The sequence below is a fragment of the Mytilus edulis genome, chromosome 14 (assembly GCF_963676685.1).
Source record: "Mytilus edulis chromosome 14, xbMytEdul2.2, whole genome shotgun sequence".
In the NCBI taxonomy this organism is placed as follows: domain Eukaryota; kingdom Metazoa; phylum Mollusca; class Bivalvia; order Mytilida; family Mytilidae; genus Mytilus; species Mytilus edulis.
In genome coordinates, this window is record NC_092357.1 from 64,795,966 (window position 1) to 64,818,405 (window position 22,440).

At 33.0% G+C, this 22,440-nt stretch overlaps 1 protein-coding gene across 1 annotated transcript; it reads right to left on the bottom strand.

Annotated features, from left to right (window-relative positions):
* Positions 1-266: 266 nt before the first annotated feature.
* On the bottom strand, positions 267-21,163 carry LOC139504409 (hemicentin-1-like). The gene is made up of 13 exons (XM_071294490.1): positions 20,920-21,163; positions 17,946-18,245; positions 16,740-17,093; positions 14,287-14,586; positions 12,924-13,277; positions 11,826-12,140; positions 11,013-11,324; positions 9,188-9,487; positions 8,692-8,991; positions 7,734-8,027; positions 6,258-6,317; positions 4,750-4,851; positions 267-325 (listed from the first exon to the last, which is right to left on the bottom strand). Exons 1-13 carry the CDS (start codon positions 21,161-21,163, stop codon positions 267-269), a joined length of 3,294 nt encoding a protein of 1,097 aa, XP_071150591.1.
* Between the last annotated feature and the right edge of the window lie 1,277 nt (positions 21,164-22,440).

Sequence of the window (22,440 nt, forward strand, 5' to 3'; positions counted from 1 at the left end):
GTTGATTGGAAACTATTTTGTTGCCTTCTTTTTAAATAGTATGTCTGTGTCTAAATCATTAGTTGACATGATTAATGCAAGAGGCACTACCTATTTATACAAACAACATGAGTATTATGACAAATAATGTAGCATTAGGACAGCATTTTATAAAATAATATATCTTGTAATAGTAAGTGACATACTTTAGAAAAACATTATTCGAAGTCATCAATTATGCGGCAAACTTAACTGGTTTTAAATGATTATGATGATGACCAAATGATTTAAATAACATACGGTTTATCTTGATCTTTTTTATCCTCAGCTGGAGTTATTTTTTTTTCTGCAAACAAAGTATAAAAATATGATTTTCAATATGATTGTTTTTCTCATGGTGAGCTACCACATGCGACTACATTTTCATTATTCATATGTTAAAGACTAAAACGTGCATAATTCGTGCTTACCTTTAGTATCAAGCACAGTTATATATATTTGTAGGACTCGGAGGAGCGACGGGGACGCTGAAGTGCGATGGTCCACGCCGAATTGCAATGGTCCTCTCGCTGAAGTACGATGGTTTTGCCTGACATTTAATACTGAGAAGTTTTCAATTACAACGTTATAAAACAAATGGATTCACAGCCGTAGATTGAGATTTGTAGATGACGGTTGCATACGTACAATGAAAAGCATGACTGATTATTGTAGATTTATACGCGGAAGTGCGTAAGTGCGTACCTTGAGGTGCGATGTCAAAAGTTGACTAGCTAAATGCGATGGTCAAAAATTGAATAGGTAAATGCGATGGTCTTTAGTCAAACCACATTTTGAAATTTGGCGGTGTTGTAGTTTGTATGTTGGCCTCGCATTCAGAACACCGTGTTTTCTGGTCAGGTCAAACTAAAGGATATAATTTCTAGTTTACTATTATTTAGCTAAGTATACAGAATGGAGTTAGAGAATTGAATGGTTGGCTCAGATTGAAACGAACGATTTGAGTCCCGAAAAGTTTGGGCATGTTTTGATCTTACATAAAATTTAACTACTCCTCAAATATATATCACATCATTTTGTGTAGACAACTTTTAAAATATAAATATTAATTTCGCTATATCAAGAAGCTATATATATTTTTTTAAATTCTTGCTATGAATCCTACTTTGGAAGAAAACGGTCGTTAGTAGTCATTTTATTATGTTTAAAGTAAATCTGTAATATTCTGCAATGGGTTAGGTTAAAATGAAATCCAAATGGTGCCAACTTGGTGTACTTCTCAGTTTCTGCTGTTTAGAGGAAAACCAGCTAGTTCTTAAGCAATTAACAGAACAAGCGTCACGTCTCACTATATGTCAAGTATAAATATAATCTGTATTTGTTATGTTGAAATCTGTTATAATTTATTAGATAAATACATACATGAGTGTTGTGAGAAATTATATCTAGAAACATAACAACAGCAAGTTACCAGTATATTTGATAAAATTGAATTATCCTACTTAGTAAATACTCGAAGAGCCCCGTGCTGAAGCCGTTTTTATTTATCGCACTTGAACTCTCATTATAAAAAAAATTCCCTAACTCGAATCCATTATTTTTAATCTGAGCCATCCATTCAATTTTCTAACTCCATACTGTATACTAAGCTAAAAGATAGCAAACTGGAAATTATATCTTTTATTTTGACCTGACCAGAAAACCCGGTCTTCCGAATGCGAGGCTAACAGACTAACCACAACACCGCCAAATTTCAAAATGTGATTTGACTTCAGACAATCGCATTTACCTATAATCAATGATAATAGTATTCAACTTTTGACCATTACATTTAGCTAGTCAACTTTTGACCATCGCACCTCATCGTACGCAACTACGCACTTCAGCGTATTAAACAACACGTTAGTGTCACAATGATACCATCGCACTTTAACCTGTTAATCAACGCACCTTAGCGTAGACCTTCGCATTTCGGCGTAACCATAGTAGTTCGGAGTACCATCGCGGTTCCGAGTCCAACAAATATATACACATATCCGAATGCAGCCCTGTGTTTTAATGCTGATAAAATTCACCTTTAGATATTTAAAACAAGTTTAAGTGGAACGTTGTACCAACAATGCACTATTGAAATAGGAAATGAGTTACGATTGTCACTGAGGCAAGTTTCCTTTAGAGATAAAAAAAAAAACAGATGTTGACAAGACACGGAGAAAGAACAGTATTGTGAACTCAACTTTAAAAGACCCATGCATTTAACACGTACACAACATCAAACAAAAAGACCCACGTGCATACAGGAATGCAATCCACCAATCCTGAAACCCTTATGGCAGACATGCACAAGTGCCAAATACTATCTGTACATAGTTATCAAAGGTAAAAGGATTATGATTTAATCGAAAAACTAAGGATTTTCTTATCCCAGGCATAGATTATCTTAGCCGTATTTGGCACAATCTTTTGGAATTTTTGACCCTCAATGCTCTTCAACTTTGAACTTGTTTGGCTTTATACATATTTTGATATGAGCGTCACTGATGAGTCTTATGTAGACGAAACGCGCGTCTTGCGTACTTAATTATAATCCTGGTACCTTTAATAACTATTTAAACCACTGGAGTGGTGTCACTGCTGGTGGACGTTTCGTCCCCGAGGGTATCACCAGCCTAGTAGTCAACATTTCGGTGAATATCAATAATGTGGTAATTTTTACAAGTTTCCTGTTTACAAAACTTTGAATTTTTCGAAAAACTTAAGATTTTCTTATCCAAATCATAGATTACCTTAGCCGTATTTTGCACATTGTTTAAAAAATTTTGGACCCTCAATGCTCTTCAACTTTGAACTTGTTTGGCTCTATAAATATTCTAGACAAAAAAGAAACGATACCCATTTTTGTTTACATCATACTTTTTATTAACAAAACATTATGTATTGCTACTAGTTGTTTATTAGAAAAGAGTCATAAGTCCGTAGGTTACTGGACTTTTGTTTTTAATTTACTGGAAAATAACTTCATTTTAGCGTACTTTTAATTTTAAGTGGAAACACATTCATGTCGTCCAAATGCGGTTTAAATTTAATGAGGGTGATTACATTGTAAATATCCGGTCATCACAAATTAACAAAAGGTGATTGAAGGTCACATCCAAAAAAGCCGGTTTTAAATGCCACGTCTACGCCAAAATGAGCGTGATAGAGCAGTGATAATGGTTCAAGCAAGTATGCGCCATATGCATATTGACGTTGCAAACAATTTTGGTGTTTCCAAATTATCAATAACTATATTAATGAGTCGTTTAAGACAGACTGGGTCCTATAATAACATACGACGTAGTGGACGTCAAGGAAAAACGACGTTACGCCAAGACCGTCGAATAAGATTTACTTAGCTCAGAGATCAGTATTTGCCAGCTACAATTACCGCAAGACAAACACATGGGAGACATAATCCAAGGATATCCGCCAAAACTGTACGCAATAGGCTTAGAGAGGCTGGTTTGCGTTAACAACGTCCTGTAGTAGGAGCCATTCTAAAACAGCGTCATCGAACTGTACGGCTACGTGGGGCAAATGCACGTTTGTACTGGAACCGCGTTAAGTGGCAAAAAGTAATTTTTAATGATGAGTCCAGATTCCGCTTACGTAGAAGTGACGGAAAAATGATAACGTACAGAAGGCAAAATAAACGTTATGCACACGCATGTGTGCATGAATGTAATCGCTTTGGTGGTGGTGGTTGTGTGATTGTTTGGGCAGGAATCACGCATTGTGGACGCAGTGACTTGAAGTTCATAAACGGAAGTCTACGCCAATCGTACAACAACTTATTGCAAAGCATGGGAATCGGCATACTTTTCAACAGAACAATGCTTGGTACCACGTGGCATGTTTATGCACACAATATCTTGGCAAAAAAAAACATTTACATTCTTCTTGAGCCAGCTGTATCGCCAGATCTATCACCCATTGACTATTTATGGAATGAACTTGACAAACGCATACGCAGACATCATCAGCCACCAAAATCAGTCAACCAATTACGAGACACCTTGGTGTAAGAGTGAAATAACATTCCACAAACATTTATTCAGCGTTCGATTGCATCAATGCGTCGGAGATTGACTGCCGTTATTGACACAGACATCTTCAAACAGTCCGTGCAATAAGAAAAATGAGTTGTTAACTGTTATCTTTGGTAAGTTTATATGCTTTTATGTTATTGTTCCATAAAATACAAAACTCAAAAAACATTGTTGACAAATAAAATAGATATTTTTTTATAAAAATCTTGATATCGTTTCTTTTTGTGGCTAGTATATTTTGATATGATCGTCACTGCTGAGCCTTATATAGACGAAATGCGCATCTGGCGTACTAAATTTTAATCCTGTTATCGTTGATAGCTATTAAGTAAAACAGTTTAACCCAACCGTTTTAGAGCGGGGATAAAATTATCAAATAATCTACAAGATCAGTATGATTATTCAAATGTGAGTCGTTTTTTTGTCTTTAGTTTTGGTATTTTGTACTGTATGTTGAGATCCTAAGCCAATATCTGAATCCTCGATCAAGTATTGTTTTTTTCCTAAACGCTTATGTGTTTGGTATCATCTACGGAGCTGTGTGGTAAAACTGATTTGATATTCAAATGTATAAGTCAATGTATGCTAGCGATGGAATTAATGCATTAGTTTTATTATATCAAGATTAATAAGCAAAATGAAAAAATTGCTATGCCTAAATTTAAATCACTTAAACACTTACCAGACTTCTTGGAGTGCGTGTATGCCCAGTAGCCGACAACTACTGATGCAACTGCAGCCAAAGCACTCACCGCACCTATTATTCCATTTACTAATGTCTCAGCTATAAAAGTGAAAGATAATATTATAACTCTAATGTGTATAAAATGAAATTATTTTTTCAACGTTATATTTTTAAAACCTTAAAAAAAGGTCTGCATTTTCAAATTGACATTGTTCATTTTTTTTATACAAATACGGTCGTTATTCTTCTCGTTTGAATTGTCATAACCATTGTCATATTGGGGCCTTTTGAAGCTGACTATGCGGTATGGACTTTTCTCATTCTTGAAGGCCGTACGGTTGAATATAAATGTTAATATGTGAGTCATTTTGGTCTGTTGTGGAGAGTAGTCTCATTGGCAATAATACCACATCTTTTTTTTTTTTTACATATTTCATATCTATAGAAAAAAATCGACTTCAAATAGGCGGGTCCTATGTGGTTGTAACATACATATAATAATTTACTAAACATGCCAAAGAAAAAACGATTGTCTCTATTACATAGACATGTTAGGAAAGATGGCACAAGAGAACAACTATATACACATATAATAACCCCAAAAATAATACACTTTTGTAGCCGTCTGCACAAAAGTTTGACCAATACATTAATCAAAATATTTATTGTTATCAATTGCGTATATAATAAGATTGGTGTAAACTAGGAACAAATGACGAGTGTTTCAACACTGCAAATAAAAAGTAACATCTCAAAAATACTGAACTCCGATGACAATTATATACAAGAGAGTTCCTAATCAAATGGCAAAATCAAAAACTAAAACAGATCAAACGCATTGATAACAACTGTAATAATAGTAGAGGTGGGAATCCAAGTCAGATTTGATAGCTGACTTGGGCTCTCAGGGGTTTTATGACACTACATGTATGTCAACATATGTCAACTATAGCTATTGTGTACAGGTAAGTAATCGGTAGTCACCCTGGCAAGTAATGCCACAAAGTAAAATGTATTTTCTAGTCTTAAAATTGAAAATACAAGTTGGTGTAATAAAATGTATGTTTAATTCAAAGGATTTTTTTTGTAGAAATTGTAAAAGTTGCAAATGAAAAATAGAGGATGGAACCTCTATACAAATGATTATAATATACAGAAAGTCTGTAGTATTTAAATTTTGGTATTTAATAGACAAATAGAGACAACTCTAGATTCATTTTAATCACTTTGTGATTAAAGGAAGGAATTCAACATAATAAGAAAATACGGCAACAGCTCTTGATCGTTGTTCTTCATCTCGTTGATCTTCGTTCAGTATTGATATAGGGTCTTCTTCTATGAGTGTTGTCATAAATCCTGACTTTGTAGAAACATTGATTATGTCAAAACTGGTGGATTAAAGCTGGTTTTATAGCCATCTTAACCTCTCACATGTATGCAAGACGCATCAAATGTTTTATAAATGCATACCAAAAATTTCTTATCAGGTAGATATCAATACATACTATTGTCTTCCTCGTCATCCACATCGTCAGAGTCGTTTTCTGATGTCACTTCTGCCTTTACTAAAAATGGTATTAAATCATGTAAATTGTACAGTAAAATTTTACAAATTAACCAAATATATACACCAAACAAAGGTGGGTTGTGTTAATTGATTTGAAATCTAATGCTACTAGCAACATTATTTTAAACAGTGTTATTGCAAGCATGCAAAGTGAGTGCCGCTTAAACTGTTTGGGCGCCCTTTCCCATTTCTTTTTGAGTCTGTCTCTTTACTACCTTGGTTGTTTCTTCTTTATTTTATTTTGAGATTTGAATATTGATTAAATATGGTCGCCTTGATTTTTTAACTGTTTGATTTATAGATAACTCAAAGATTCTAACCTGTTTACATTTCTCTTTCTTCTATGAGTTCGTGAAAGCAAAACAAAAGGGGTTACTATTTTGTAAGGCTATGCGATTGTTGCCTGCTTATCAAAATTATGGATCCTAATGAAACATATATGTAATGTAAATTTTACGGACGCCATCACGTGTTGGTTGACCGTTTGGAATATCTTGATATCGGATATGTCCCGTTCCTTTTACACGAATGTGACCTACCGAAGTTGACTATTTACCGAGTTTGTAATAACATGAACAACACGACAGATGTTGCAAGATTTGTTGACCCTTCCGGAGCACCTGCGATCACCCCCAGTTTTTGGTTGGGTTCATGTTGCTTAGTCTCTCGTTTTCTATGACGTGTCTTGCGTAATATTATATGTCTGTTTATCTTATTTTTTACCTTTGGCATTTTCAGTTTATTTTTTATCTATGAGTTTGACTGTCCCTCTAGTTTCTTTCGAACCTCAATTATACAACAATGATTGCTATTAGGAATACAGCGTCTTAATGAAATATGTGATAAAGATTAACAAGAGATAGAGCGAAATTATGTTCAGGAATGTCAATATTAGTACGCTTCATCTACATTTCAATGTTATATTTTTTGCTTCAATTACATTGGTTTTCCCATTCAACATTGTATGCAAAAGGAAAAATGTACCCTATTATGTTATCTAAATTAGACTATTGTATTGTTTTGTAAAGTGTTCTTTTAGTCGATTATGTAAGAAACAAATGCATCCGAGTCGCATCTATGAATGTGTTTATACCAGATACACACCAAATAAAGTTTTCATTCTTATCCGTTACAAAGGTTAACATAATGCAAAATCAATACGTGATAATTTTAATCAAAAAGAAGATATTCACTTTGATAACCGTCCCGTCTTAATAAAATAAATAAAATTAAATAAATTAAAATTAAAAAAAAAAATTATCGTTCTAATTCATAACAAACATTAATATGCGATAATGATAAAAGTAAATTGTCACACTGATCAGTGTCCCGTCTTTTATTTCTTATGACAAAGACTACATGAAAATAAACCAGTGAAGTTCTAAAGAAAGGTTATTTAACAAAAAGGTAATACCAGTCAATGTAGCTGGAAAGCTACTACCAGTTCCGACCGAATTTACAGCAAAGCATGTATATTCGCCAGTCATCGATTCCATTGCTGATGGAATAATAAGGGATGGATTGTCAACTGTTACTCCCATGATACCAATTGAAACAGATGAAAGTCTTGTTATGGCGCCACGTATAGATCTTTCCCAGTAAACTTTTGAAACTGCTGGGAAAGCATTTCGTATGGAACAAGTAATAGTAACAGTATAACCAATGCCTGTCATGTGCGTTATAGATGGAGTATAAACTACAGGACGACCTGCAACAATAAAGAGTATTACCATGTTTTTTTTCTAATTTTTCTAATGTATTGACAAAAGTTAACTTGAACCTCAATACATTATTGTTTATACCTATAATGCTACAAAGATACCATTATTCCTACAAACATGCATATTTTTCGACTGATGCATAGCATTTTTGAAAAAATTAAGTCATTCCATTTGATATTGTATAGTGTGTCTTGCTATGTTGTGATGTTTTACTTTTGCTTCAGAAAACGGAGAAGGTTTGGAACTAATAAAATGTTTAATATCGCCGCAATTAGTTGCACCTTTCCTAAATTAAAAATATGCGTTCAGTGGGTGTCCTCTGTTTATGTGGTTAATAAATTTGTCTCGTTTTCGTTTTTATATAAATTAAACCGTTGGTTACCCCGTGTATATGGTTTTACTATATAATACTATACACCATAAGTTTTAATATAATTGTCATGATCCGTTTATCTGTGGGTGCATTTAGCAAACTTGGTCTATTTTTATTAGAAAGTTGATTGATGTTCCAGTAAAGACATAGGGTCGGATACTTTTGTTTTAAACTGCATTCATTCTCGTTTTCGTTTTAACATTGTAATTTTGATAAGATTTCAGCCTTTATTCTTTGTAGTTGTATGCATAAGTCTAACTTGTTTTAAAACAAATTACCTCCAACGACATTGAGTTCAACTGATGAACTAGAATCCCTTCCAAATTCATTGACGGCGAAGCATTTGTAAAGTCCTTCATCCGAATCGGTTGCGTAGAGTAATATAAGCGATGGATTTTCTGGTGTTATTCCTTCCGTATTAATGGTGCCGTTGTGTATTACCTTTTTTATACCATTGAATTCTTTCTCCCAGTAAATTTGGGTAGGCGGAGGATTACCGGTCACAACACATGCTATATGTACTTTTTCGCCATATTTCACTGATAGCAAACTCGTTGTGGTACTGACAAATGGGAGCTCTAAAACATAACGGAGATTGAATAAAGAGGCTTAAAGTTGATAGTTTACAATGTATTCACTTAATTTTTGTACTACTTTTCTAGTTTTTGATACATTTGTATCAGCAAAATTATAAATAGTACCTTTAATGAATTAGAATTGACAGTGAATAGTATAATTGAAAAGCAGAACAAAGAATCTTTAAAATACTCTTACCACCAATGACCTCCAATTTTGTGGTTTCACTACAACCAGTACCGACATCATTTGTGGCTATACATCTATAATTTCCTATATCTGATGTAGTGGTTGTCACTATAGTCATCGATGGAGCATCTACAGAAATTCCTTGTATTCCTGTTGTTAAGTCATTAATTACTATGGTCGTGCCATTAAATTCTTTCTCCCAGTAAACATTTGTCACATCGGGATCAGAAGTTATATTACAGAAGATTGTAACGCTTTCTCCATACCCTGCTGTATAATTTGATTTTCTAACAGAGACCTTTGGCACACCTGAAAACAAAATACAGATAATTACCTTTCATTTGACATTCCTGGCAAAAAATGACTTTGACGGATACCATTATTATTGTACACTACAATTACCATATTCGCTGCAAACAAATAAATGTCAAAAAAGAAAGAAGAAATATGCCAAGAATGAATACGCTTAATACAAAACTAAACCGTTAATACATTTTTTTATTTTTTATTGATACGCGTGTCTTTCAAAACAAACTTGATTAGCGATATATGAACCTAGACAAGTGATTCTTTTACTATCTATAAATACTGTAAATCGTAACGAGTCTCCTGTTAGATTTGATGTGTGTCACAAAGAGCAAACATGAATTCTAATATATAGACGTTGATAAATCCATACGATGAATGGGACAAACGTGGTCTTTATCATTTAAGCATAGTTATTCTGATATTTAGCATTGTTATAAAGCGGGAGGTTTTGGCTAGCAATTTAACTAGGTTCAACGCAACTTGTTTTCTTAAAATATCCAGTACCAAATCAGGAATGTGGTAGTTTGTGTTTATGTATGATGCGTTTGTTTTTGTTGGACATCAGTGTTCGTTTTGTTCCTTTGTGATCCTCTTCTTGATGATTTGTTTCCACCTGTTTTAGGTCGGTAACCCGGATTTGATTTCTCTCCATCCATTTATGATTTTTGAACACCGGTGAACTACTGTCGCTTTTATTTTTTCATAATATGTCACAATGATCACAGTCATTTTAATATTCTTTTTTAATATTGGAAATTCCTGCAACATTTGCAACAAATGACATTTGAATATAAGCGTCACTGGTTAGTCTTGTGTAGACCAAACGCGCGTCTGACGTACTAAATTATAATCCTGGTACCTTTGATAACTTTTGAACGTATTGAAAAACTAAAGCCAAGAAAAAGTTGAAAAAAACAAAACAAGAAAAAGGAAAACAGAAATACCGAACGAAATAAAATAGAAAGTCAAGAAAACACGGACTAAAATAGACGTTATCAAGTTAAACCAACAACATAATATATAGATATAGGAAATGTGGTGTGAGTGCCAATGAGACAACTGTCCATCCAAGTAACAATTTATAAAAGTAAACCATTATAGTTCAACGTATGGCCTTCGACAAGGAGCCTTGGCTCACACCGAACAACAAGCTAAAAAAAAAAAGCCCAAACATTACTAGTGTAAAACCATTCAAACGGGAAAATCAACGGTCTAATCCCTGCCACCAATGGGTCTTAAACGCTGAAAGAAAAAAAAACGCAGCAGGAGATGGTGTTCAGTTGGCCCCTAAAATAATTGTGTACTAGTTCAGTGAAAATAGAAGTTACACAAAACCCCGAAACATATAAATGAACTAAAAGTTAAAAAAACATACCATTCTATCAAAGGCCAAAGACGCCTGATTGAGACATGCGAAAAATTGCGGCTTGGTAAAATATGTTTCGTGAGATCCAACTCTCTTCTTATACCTCTAGCCAATGTTGAAAAAAGAAACGCATATCAAACCTGAATATACGAGTATTACCTCCAGTAATAATAACATGTATTGGTCTACTTTGTCCTGTTTCGATGTCATTTTTAGCGTAAAAGGTATAGGTTCCAGATTCGGAGGATGTCACATTCAAAATGGTGAGTGATGGAATTTGTATGGTGCTTCCGTTTATCCCGTCCGTTTCTTCTGAAATCTTTGTTATTACACCGTTATTATTGAACTGCCAATATACCTCAGAAACAGAATTTAATTCAGTTGTTCGAACTGAACTTGCAATTGTGAGAGGACTGCCATATTTCACAACATATTGGTTTGATTTAATGTTTACTTCAGGATGATTCTGGTCTACAATGAAATTGTATCACTATTTTACTGTTTGTAAGATTATCTAAATTTGTCAAACATAAATGATTGTAAGTTGTCAAGATAAGCTTTTGCTTGGAAATCATTATAAGTGAAAGTCTAAAAAAACGATAATTAAAAATGCCAGCATTACATTTCATCAATTCATTATACATGTAATATAAAGATGATGAAGTATTGTTCCTTTCAAGCATGAAAATCTTACTTCTGAACTGATTCGAACATCAACTGTCCGAAGACGATTTCATCAACATATGTTTCTCGTTTGTTTATAGCATGAGTTTACTGCTTCTCTTTTCAATTTGACAAACACGAAATTCAAAAAACACGATAATGTGGTTAGATGAAACTCTTCATATTGTTTATCTTTTTTTACTTTTCATATTATCATGTATCTAGCTTAAAACAATGTGAAGCAATTGAACAGATGATAAACATGATAATTACAGCTATGTTATTTAGACCTCAAAAATGAAATCTTACCTCCATATATAGTGACATTAACTGGTTTGCTTTTACCGGTACCGAGTACATTTTCTGCAAAACAGATGTACTGTCCTGAGTCACTGGATGATGCATTATCAAGAACAAGTAATGCTACAGACTCTGAGTGTGTTTCGCCTTGATCAGACTCTCCGTATGTTTCTCCCAGATGCCAAGTTGTAGTAACACCATTCGATACGCTTTCCCAATATACATTAAAATGTGTGGGAACAGATGTAATGTTACATTTAAGTGTAATGTTACTACCACGGGTAGCATTAAATGGTCCTGGTTCAAGGTGAACATAGGGAATATCTAAAAGGCAAAAACAAAATTGCTGAAGACTTGTATGTGATCAGAATGAAAAAAAGAATACACAAGGCCGGTTTTGTTATTGAATGCAGATAAAAGAAAAAAGAATCACATTTGCATACCCTAATTTTAATTTTTGGATTTGTGTTTTTGCATGATATGTTATATAGAAAAAATATCTCTTATTTGTGCGCGATTGTGTGATGATTGATGCTTAAAATGTTTGACGTGTCCCAAATGATTATGTAAATATTTCAGAATCAGGCGCGCTAATTCCATATTTTATACAAGTGCATACATAAATAACTTCCTCATGTTTTAGATAGACGCATCCTTTGATATTATGCGTGTATATATATATTCATGGTTTCTTCGATCGAAATGTTAATGGTCGATACACGAGGTGTCGGAATAGTAAGGAATATTTCTTTCACAGATGACAAAGAATATGTTACAATTGTCATAACTGCAGTTATGTGCTCTTTTAAGTGAATGTGACATGCAAAATAAGACTTATCACCGAGTTTTATACTTAAATGAGCAACATCTTCTTGCGATCAATATTTGTTTTGTTTTCTAAGGTCCTTGTTGACTTTCGTTATTTGTCATTACTCCTTTATGCACTGTTATTGTAGTTTCCCGGACTTTTTATATCACTTTGGTTTCTTTTTAGTATTACAATGCTGATTTTTCCATGTACATAGAAAAATCATAAAAATACTGAACTACATATATATTTGACTACTATGTCAATAGGTTTTGCTAGCAGATTTATTAATTACTAACCGCCGATTATTTTCAAATCAAGGTACGGACTCGATCCAAGTGAAAACTGATTTGTAGCTGAACAAATGTACCAACCATCATCTCTGAAGGTAAGCGATCTTATTTCAAGTAAAAAGTGGTCCATTTTAAAACCATCTTTTTCTGGAATTGTTACAGAATGATTGCTTAATGTGACGTGGCCATATTCATAATATGAAGGCTGTACAGAAACGCTAATACCGCTCTCATTAAATTTAAACCAGGTTACGTTTACAGGTCCAAACTTTGTTTCGTATGTGACGCTGCAGTGAAGTGTTACCTGTGAACCATATACTTCTGTGTAGTTAGTTTTGCTACAGTTGACCACTATATCTCCTGAAAAAGTTTTGAATTCTATATTGCTAAATTCTTCAGTCATTGCGTGTTTACACATTTGATCAGTTGTCTTATATTTAAACCTTGACATGAAATTAGAGACAAGTTACATTAATCATTATTTAGAAGGAGAAAAAATAGCTAAGATTTAACAAGAACAACATGATATTATACAGAATGCGTCCGGTCAAACATACTAGTTGGCGATCAATCCTCCCTCTAATTCGGGGACAGGGGTACAACAGAACGATACAAGAACTGAACAAAACAATAAACAAATATTGCATATGATCAATAGTATCAAACAAAGTAAACTATATTCTGATCCATATCAACACTTTGGCTTAGCGATTAATGAATTTGCAACGGTTATTGTAATGCTAATAACACCGGGGAACTAATGAATACATACATTTATGTGTGATTTGCATTATGTATAACTTAACAACAAAACGCATGTCTAAACATATGTGCCTTATTCATTCAAAACTGTCAATAACGTTTGTTCAAAGTATTGTTTTTCTATATCAAATCCAAGTTCTTGCTTTTTGAAAGTATTCGTTAAGAGCTTTAAACATATCTACCCTTTGAAAATCAAATTGTTATCAATATTTTATTTTTAACGCAGGTGTCGGTATTTAAAAATGTAGTCGGTGGATATACTATGTAGTTAAGGTGACGCTTTCTGAACCGGGCGACGTCAATGGTGTTGGTCTATAAGTCATCGACTGCTTTTTTTTACGTCCATAACTGCTTGATGGGGGGAAAAGGCTGACAATTTATTTGATGATAAACTGATCATAAATAATAGGACAGCAGTTTTGAACGTTAGACACGCATTGCAGAGGTTCGAGGATCTTTAACTAGGATTTTTGTTGCTAAATACAAATAGCTATACAGATTTTGTCCGTATTACAATGTATTATGCACGTTTTTTTTTATCAAGCAAACATGATTCTATTACCGGATGCAACTTTCAAGCAACGTCAACTACTAACAGTAACCATACCCCCTAATACTGTCAAAGTGGTCACTTGGCTGCTACCAATTCCTACGATATTAACAGCAAAGCATGTATACTGTCCTGCATCATCTGTCAATACCTCAGTGATGATCAACGATGGAGAAGTATCCGTTGTGCCGTTATAACCAGGACTGGAAGATGTTATATTTGTTACTGTACCATTAGATAGTTTTTGCCAGTATACAGCGTGATGATCTGGTGTAGAAGTGATCATACATTCTAGTACAAAATGCTTACCACTCCCTGTGCTATAGTTCAAGTTTGGAATTGTAACATTTGGAACCCCTGTAACATGCAATAACTGACAATTTTATGTATTTATTCCATGTTGAAACAATAATCCATTTAAGTTAATACTAATTATACAATCGATGGAAATGTAATCGGTTTTGTACAGTTTAAAAATATATCTATCAATTGTAATGAATATTATAATACTAGGAATTAATCTAAACGTTAAATGTTTTATTTCTGTAATACATATTTTTCAGTTACATATTTATTTTATTTTGAAAGTCACAAACTGGTCAAAACATTTACTAAATTTTATCACCGGTATAAGGAAATAATTCGTAAATATAACTCAACATGCAGACATCTTATACGTTCAGGTATTTCACATCCAAAATTTTATGGAAATATTCTTTATAAAGCACAAAAATGTCAGTATTCTCCTCAGAAACTAACAAAACCTTTAAATAGACTTATTAAAAGGGGATATAGTTACGATACTGATGTCAAGTCATTAAAGATTGCATATTTTGGCTTTAACATTGATTCACTGATAGGGTCTTTGCATCGGAACTAAACACATTTATTTCTAAAAAAAAACAGTTGTTGGCATGACACGGGTTATGTACTTCTCATATATTTTATGATAGTATGATACTAAACCCCTAACGGGAGGGATTGTACCTGATATTCATATGATGAAGACATAATCTTTCAATCAGTTTAATTGAGGTCTGGAGCTGGCATGTCAGTTAACTGCTAGTAGTCTGTTGTTATTTATGTATTATTGTCATTTTATTTATTTTCTTTTGTTACATCTTTTGACATCAGACTCGGACTTCTCTTGAACTGAATTTTAATGTGCGTATTGTTATTCTTTTACTTTTCTACATTGGCTAGAGATATAGGGGGGAGGGTTGAGATCTCATAAACATGTTTAACCCCGCCGCAATTTTGCGCCTGTCCCAAGTCAGGAGCCTCTGGCCTTTGTTAGTCTTGTATGATTTTAAATTTTAGTTTCTTGTGTATAATTCGGAGTTTAGTATGACGTCCATTATCACTGTACTATTATGCATATTTTAGGGGCCAGCTGAAGGACACCTACGGGTGCGGGAATTCTCGCTACATTGAAGATCCATTGGTTGCCTTCGGCTGTTGTTTGCTATATGGTCGGGTGGTTGTCGCTTTGACATATTCACCATTTCCTTTCTCAATTTTATTGTCATAACTCTAATAAAATCATTATATCTTGTAAATGGAAACGACTAATAGTAATTCTGAATCAAACACAGCTTGATCGATTTCATAAAATTATCGATAGAAATTGTCTAAATAGTTATCAAATGTACCCGGCTTAAATTTTAATAGGCTTAATACGACAGACGCGCGTTTCGTCTACATAAGACTCATCAGTGACGCTCAGATCACCATGAAAAGATGCATTGTAAGTAAGTGTTGATTTATCCCATAATGATGGTACGAGTATACTATACTTTTTACGGGGCCTCGGTCTAAGTAGTTACTATTGTAATCACTAGCCGGTCAACACTGAGGTTGTGAGTTCGAAATCCACTCTTACGAGTGCACTAGACTCAAATCTTAATTGAAAAGGAATGTCAGTTTTCCTATCGAAGGTCGGTGGTTTTCTCCAAACACTCTGGATTCCTCCACCAATAAAATCTGGCTGCCACGATTTAGTTTAAATGAGGTGCTTAAATACGGCGTTAAAACACAAAAAATCTAAAATCAAATCTATACTTTTTACATTACGACTGTTCAAAAAACAAAAAGTCTATCATTACTGTTTCAAAAGTTTAGAAGTGTTTGTTATATGTTTTTTTCTCACTGTTAAATATGTTATTTGGATGCAGATAAGATTGAATATGACAAAATCAAATTATTAATTTAATATGATTATTTTATAATTGCTTACATCCACTTTATCTGATCTTTGGTGGATAGTTGCCTCATTGACAATCATACCACATCTCCTTATATTTATATCATAGCTGGTATGAACTTATTGACATACGTAACATAATTTATTGTTTGTCTATGTATCTTCATCAGGAACGGCCAATCATTTTAAAGTGAGGATATGTGAATACATGAATAATTACACGAAATCCGTCTCATGATAGGTATGTGTGTGTGTGTGTGTGTGTGTAATGTGAAGCACTTGTAGTTTTCATCAGTTTATTACTTGCCTCCAATTATTTTCAGCTGAATGAAACGACTAGATCCAATTGAGAACTGATCTCTAGCTTTACAGTAGTACCAACCATCATCTTTAAATGAAAGTGCTGTTATTGTAAGGAAATAGTGGCTCATTGTGAAACCATTTTTTTCAGGAATTGCAATAGAATGATTGTTAAAAGTAACGTGGTCATTTCCATACAATGCAGGATATTCTTGAAAACTTTTACTACTTGTATTGTAGTTTCTCCAGGATACACGTACAGGTCCAAATATAGTTTCGAATGTGACGCTACAACTGAGTGTAATATCTGAACCATATACTTCTGTATAGTTAATTATGCTGGTGTTGAGCAATACATCTCCTACAAAATGAATATTTACATAGTATACAATCAATTTATTTTGATTTAAAAGTGACCCCCTTATATGAAACAAATATTTCAAATCAATAATCGTACACCCAGTTGCATATTATAGTTTACAACTACTCAGTTGTTTCATATCTAATCCTTGAAATGATAATGGCGACACATTACATTAATCAGGATTTTGAAAAAAAAATCAAGATTCAGCAGGCGTTTCTTATGTAGAAAATGATGGATTAAATTTGGTTTTATAGCTAGCTAAACCTCTCACTTATATGACAGTCGTATCAAATTCATATATATTGACACCGATGCGTGAACAAAACAAACATACATAATAAGTAAACATGTCAAAAATAGGGGTACAGCAGCCAGCATTGTATTATAATCAAATATGTAACAAAGAAGCACAATATGGCATATAGACCAAGCATTTTAGCAAAAACTAAAACCAAGAATACACAAATTTATCATAGTACAATAACACAATGACGTGTTGTATAAGTATAGAGCCACGATTTCAATTGTGAGCAGAGTACTCAATGTATGTAATAGTAATCCAAACGGACAACCGCATAACACTATAATTAATTATACTAGTTCACATACAACACAATGTAAGTATTAAAGTAAGGGTGAATAAACGGCTTGCATCAATTAAAATAAAGACTATTGGTCTTATAACAACTCTTTCTATCACATCAAATAAATGTTGATCTTACAAAATAAAGATCGAAAGGAACTATCTAACACGTCAACTTAAGTTTTTCTTACCTAATTATTATAGTTATATGAACATTAAAGTACTGATTGAATTTTCCTCGATTGTTCAAATTCTTAAAATCATACCTCCTAATACTGTAAGAGTGGTTGGTTTACTTTTTCCAGTTCCTACGATATTAGCAGCAAAGCATGTGTACTGTCCGGCATCATCTGTCGATACATGGGTGATGTTCAATGAAGGCGAAGTGACCGTTGCTCCTTCAAAACCAGGACTGGAAGATGTTATATTTGTTACTATATCATTAGATAGTTTTTGCCAGTATACATCAGTATGATTTGGAAAAGAATCGATCATGCATTCTAGAGGCTTATACCAACCATGCCCACTGCTATATTCCAAATTTGGAATTGTAACATTTGGAACACCTATAAAACGCATTAAACAGGTAAAATTATTTGTGAATGTTGATAGAACCTATTAACTTCTGAGGCAACAACAATTCAACAAGCGATTGAATACTATTCGATGTTTTCATATCTGAATTAAAAAGCATAGATATATTTGAAAACCATACGGTTTATAATATCATGATTCTAAATCAATATACTATATCAAGAGGATTAACTGTTAAATCAATACAGGAACAACATTAGATATCGTCTAAGATTTCAATGACCAAAGTATTGAGAAATATTGTAATTTTATTGATATATTAAACTCTCATATGAATGAGATTCAGAACCATTATGTGATTACCTTCTGTTTGAGATGTTTGTTATATTTACCCTGGCCTATAATGGTTTACATTTGAAAATTGTGACTTAGATGGAGAGTATTCTCATTGGCACTCATACCACATCTTCCTATATCTACTAAATGTTGACGACAGCTGATATGTGTATTTGCATATCTTAAAACGAACGTTTTTGTTTTATAATTGCTTACATCCCCTTTATTTAAACTTTAAAGAGTGTTGTCTCATTGGGAATCATACCACATCTTCTTATATTGATACTGTGTGGATATATATAAAGATACGTAGCATAACACAATGTAAGTATGTTTATCAGGAACCCTCAAAACTTCTTAAACATGTTAAAATGAGGATATATAAATACATGAATTACATTATGTGTATCACTCATATTTTTCACATATTCAGTATGCATTTGTGATTACTATTTCACAAGACTTTACTGACAATTGTTAATCACTAACCTCCTATTATTTGCAGATGAATTGACGGACTCGACCCAAATGAATACTGATCTTTAGCTACACAGAGGTACTTGCCATTATCCTTGAATGATAGTGATGTTATTGTAAGAGAATAGTGGTTAATCGTGAAACCATCTTTTTCAGGTATTGCAACAGAATAATTGTGAAAAGTTAAGTGGTCATTTCCATACCATGCAGGATGTTCAGGATAACGATCACCACTTTTGTATTTATTCCAGTGTACACTTACAGGTCCGAACTCCGTTTCGAATGTGACGCTACACCGCAGTGAAACCTGCGAACCATATACTTCTGTATAATTTAATATGCTGGAGTTGAGCAATATATCTCCTACAAAACGATTTTTTAAACATTTGAAAAATCAATGTATTAAATTTAGTTTTTTGCATTAAGAACCAAATATTTACAATTAAATATTATAAAGAGAGTTACCTACCATAATCTAAAAATGCAATCATTTCATCTTGAAGCATTTTATATTCATTCCTTGAAATAAAATTTTGGAGATTAATTATGATGAAGTAATATCCTTAACAGTCAATATATAAAAGATGAAATGAGAAATACAATCAAGGGTGCACCTAGTTAACTAGTTCGTTTAAAGTATTCCCAGACTATGGAGGAATAATTAATCTTTTATTAATTTATCTATTTTTTAGGGGTGTGGCCGACTTGTCTTGATTCATATGGGTTATCAATTTTTAAAATTGTGTCATGTAATTTTTCAGGGCTTGAACATATTTCGAATAAATGCAAAGGGTAGGTATATTCTGCCAGGCCTGAAAGCTGTTTCAAAGCTAGGCGAGATATTTCGTTGCCGCAAACAAATACATGTCTGTTAACGTTATTGCACCTTTATTCTTTTCTAAGTAATTTTGTCCTTTTGACTATTTTATTTAAGTGTCACGGATGAGTCCACTCATGTCGAAATGTGTAAACCAAAAGCTCTTTACAAGAAGGAAAATAAAAGTAATATCAAAATTGTAAGATATGTATAACATTTTGAATAGTGAAAAGTCAAATCTTAATTAAGAATGTCCCTCATTCTCAATACAAATTACAATTGGAAAAAACAAACATGCATTGCCATATTCGAACGAAACCAATAAAGTTGACAGAAGAAACTTCATAATTCTGTTAACACCATTCAATATCTATAGAAGAAAATCAATAATAGGAACAAACCAATATGAAGGACTAAACACATAACAAAAAACGTCTTTATAGAAAAATATGTTTTTCATGCAATTAAAAGACTGGGACGGAAAGCAAATCACAAGAAATAATATATTATAGAAAAAGAAGACTAAAATTGAGAATGGAAATGGGGAATGTGTCAAAGAGACAACAACCTTATGAAAACATCATAATTGGTGACCTTAGGCTGTTTTATACTCTTTAATCGGGTTGTTGTCACTTTTACATAATCCCCATTTTCATTTCCAATTGCATCAAAATTTGAAGAAAAAAACAGATGTCTCTGATGAAACATTCAAGTATAATCATAACAACACATCCAAAAATGTTGCGAGCGTTATACCATTTTATCAGAATGATAATTCCAATGGACAATCGCTAAGTATGAGAACGATTTTTTTTAAATTAATCGATACTACTCTACATACACATTTCCGAAAGGGCTTATAGACAGTATGTAGCATTTAGAATAAAGACGAGTAGTCACATAACACTTATTTGAACAGGTAAAAAAAACTATGTAGATTAGCCAAAAGAAACGAATATAAAGGAGCTACCTCATTTCTGCCACTGTAATACTGTACCTTATACATGTTATAGTTAAATCAACATTAAATAGTTAACTGAATGTTCTTCGTTAGTAAAACTTTCCTACAATCATACCTCCTATTACTTTCAGAGTAGTTGGTTGGCTTTTCCCAGTTCCTACAAGGTTAACAGCAAAGCATGTGTACTGTCCAGCATCATCTGTCGATACCCGAAAGATTGTCAATGATGGCAAACTGATAGTTGAGCCATAAAAACCAGGACTAGACGATGTTATATTTATAACTGTACCATTAGCTTGTTTTTGCCAGTATACATTGGTATGGTTTGGAGTAGATTCTATATTGCATTCTAGTTGCATATGCCAACCGTGCCCACTGCTATAGTTTGAGTTAGGAATTGTAACATTTGGAACACCTGTAAAATGCCGTAATTAGAATAAAACAATCGATTATTTTTTTTTCATACAAATATAAAACATTTGATTATAAATTTGTTCATATTGATTAAAATACCTTAGAGTAGATATCGATTTTATCAGTCTATTTACGTTAACATGGTTAAATGATCAAATACAATGACTCAAATCAAAGTCTGGTCTCTAATCGACGTTCTTTACTCAAATCGACGTCTAAATCAGACGTCATTTGGTTACACCCCTAATCGACGTCTTAGTATTGTTCTCAAATAAACGTTCAATATTTGGGTTCCCTTATCGACGTCCTTTTAATAGATGACGTTACACTTTTATTCAAAAAAAACATTTTTCATATTTCTGAATTGATACAGGCTTTTATCGAATGCAAATTGAGGGTTGATTTAAAAATCAAGAAGTTATTAAAAAACAATTAAGGAGAAATCTTAAATAATGATACTTTTTAACAAAAGCCCACACTTCTTTATTTTGTCTATTGTTTGAGGTGTGTTTTCCCCCTTTATGTCTTTCTGTCATTTTCATAGTTGAGCTGTTGTTAAATTGTCGTATATTCACATGCCTTTTATTGTTATAAATATGAATGAAATAATACAAGGTACATCGAATGGATTACAAAAATATGTATATGAATGTACATGTAACATGATTTAATGTCTGAATGATATTGGACATCTGAAAACATCGGTTTTTCACAACATTACTTTCTTAAGCCGAGTGATGCATTTTCTCGTCGTTAGGTATGGTTGTTACACTGAAATAATGTGTTAAAGCATGCAGGTCAGCTATTTTTGTCATTTGTGAGGAATTGTTAACTTTACACTTCAGTCACTATTTTATCATCACTCAGGTTGTTTTTTGTTTCTTTTGATTTGTACGATATTTTCGTATACGGTATGGCTTTTGCTCATGGTTGATCCATACGTGGTAGTTAAATGGATAGTTGTCAAATTTTCAATCATTTTAGACCAATAAACATTATATTAATTAAATTGTAAAGAAATGACTTTACGTGTAAGGGGTGTGTTTTCTTTGTTAAAATTAGAGGATTCATAATGTATCTACATGATCAAGTTGTTATCGTATAAAATCACTTTTATCTTATCTTTAATAGTCTCCTTAAACAATTTCACGGATCATAAGTTTGAATCAGTGGTTGTTTTCTCTTTCTTTCTTTTTTTGTCCAGTTAAACATGTTAAACACA

Bases quoted from the DNA above. Each gene is read 5' to 3' on its own strand.
- LOC139504409 (XM_071294490.1), bottom strand. From the start codon at position 21,163: ATGCAACTAGAATGCAATATAGAATCTACTCCAAACCATACCAATGTA. The intron at 14,587-16,739 runs GCAAGTAATAAA...TGCATGTTACAG, and splicing joins TCAGCTGAAAATAATTGGAG to GGGTTCCAAATGTTACAATT. The intron at 8,028-8,691 runs GTAATTTGTTTT...TTATTGTTGCAG, and splicing joins TGAACTCAATGTCGTTGGAG to GTCGTCCTGTAGTTTATACT.